At 65.1% G+C, this 1,408-nt stretch overlaps 1 protein-coding gene across 1 annotated transcript; it reads left to right on the top strand.

Annotated features, from left to right (window-relative positions):
• Window positions 1-208: 208 nt before the first annotated feature.
• EMIHUDRAFT_252023 (hypothetical protein) lies at window positions 209-1,224 on the top strand (the record flags this gene model as incomplete). Its single annotated transcript, XM_005789967.1, has 3 exons — window positions 209-533; window positions 566-651; window positions 718-1,224. The coding sequence occupies 3 exons, from the start codon at window positions 209-211 to the stop codon at window positions 1,222-1,224; spliced, it is 918 nt and encodes a 305-aa protein (XP_005790024.1).
• Between the last annotated feature and the right edge of the window lie 184 nt (window positions 1,225-1,408).

The raw sequence follows: 1,408 nt of genomic DNA, 5'->3' as shown, positions 1-1,408 counted from the left end.
GTTTCGGTTCATTCATCTACCGAGCTTGGATCAGTTGGAGCTAGGCTCTCAGCTGTGCCCCTCTTCTCCTCCGCCTCTGCGCCTGTTAGACACTTCTCTATCTGGAGGATAACACGGAATATAAGCGCAGCGCCAGGCCCAAGCCGACGCCATCTCACACAAGCTCAAGGCTTCTCGCGCTGCCGCGGCGAAGCGCAAGGCCTCCGCGATGACCGGCGAGGAGAAGGCGGCTGCCGACCGGCGCAACGCGGTCAAGCGCAACGAGGCCAAGCGTGCGAAGCGAGCTGCCGCCAAACAACAAGCAGACGCAGCACCAGCGCAGCCAGTGGCATCGCCGTCAGCGGCGACAGTCAGTGCCTCAGTCGCCGAGGCGTCGGTCGAAAGCGAGGACGGCAGCGAGGACGATGACGTCGGCGAGCCCGACCTCGATGAGCTCAACGACATGCTCGAGGCGGACGGCCAGGACGCGATTGACATTGACGAGTACGATGCGTTCCGCGACTGGTGCGACGGGCGACTTGAGATGGCACAGAGTCGTACAACGACTGGATGAACGATCACGAAGGCGGCGAGCGCTTCCACGCCGAGCGCAAGATAGACGACTTCTTTAGCAGCGGTCGCTTCTGCGAGGATGCTCAGCCCGCCCAGCAGGTGCGCGCTGCAGCTAGCGCGCCACCGCCGCCGCCGCCACCTGCTGGCTCTCCTGTCGCTACCCAGGAGCCAGAAGACTGGCTCGCGCTCCACCCTCTTGCCAACTACAGCAGCCAGCTCGGCGATTGGCAACCATCCGGCGGCGACCACAACGCGTGGGGCTCGCTTCCGGAGCCCGACGATGAAGAGCCAGCCGAGCAGCAAGCTGCGCAGGCAACTGATGAGCCAACCAATGAGCCGTCAGCGCTGAAGCCTGCCCATGTGCCGACCTCTCGCGCCATGTTCTTTCACTGCGGCAGCTTCACGACTGAGGAGCCGGAGTCAGTCCCACCAGCCGAGCCACGGCCGCTGCCGAGCGCCCGCGCCGCCTTCTATCACCCGAGCAGCTTCACCGCCGAGCAACGCCTCAACGCTCATACCGCGAGCATGCCTCCCGGCGAGGCGGCGCACCATCGCGCCCTCGCGCCCGCCGAGGTACGCGGTGCTGACGGCCGTGTGGTCACGATGGCCTTCGATCCCGAAGGCGAGGTCGCGTACTACCATGAGCCACACGAGGCGGGGCGGCCCAACTGACTACCAAATCATCTGCCGAGCTCAACGTCTCTACCTGTGGCGCGGACCGACGCAACTGCGGAGGTGTTAATCGCTGTCGCCAACAGCCAGGCGGAGGGCAACCTCGTTAGGAGGCTAGAGATCTCCCTTCCACCGAAGGGAGGATCGCCCTGCCACGGTTACGCGAGCGACGCCAGCTGCGAGA

The sequence above is a fragment of the Emiliania huxleyi genome (genome assembly GCF_000372725.1).
Source record: "Emiliania huxleyi CCMP1516 chromosome Unknown EMIHUscaffold_1231, whole genome shotgun sequence".
In the NCBI taxonomy this organism is placed as follows: Eukaryota; Haptophyta; order Isochrysidales; family Noelaerhabdaceae; genus Emiliania; species Emiliania huxleyi.
This window is presented reverse-complemented; position numbering and strand designations above follow the sequence as displayed.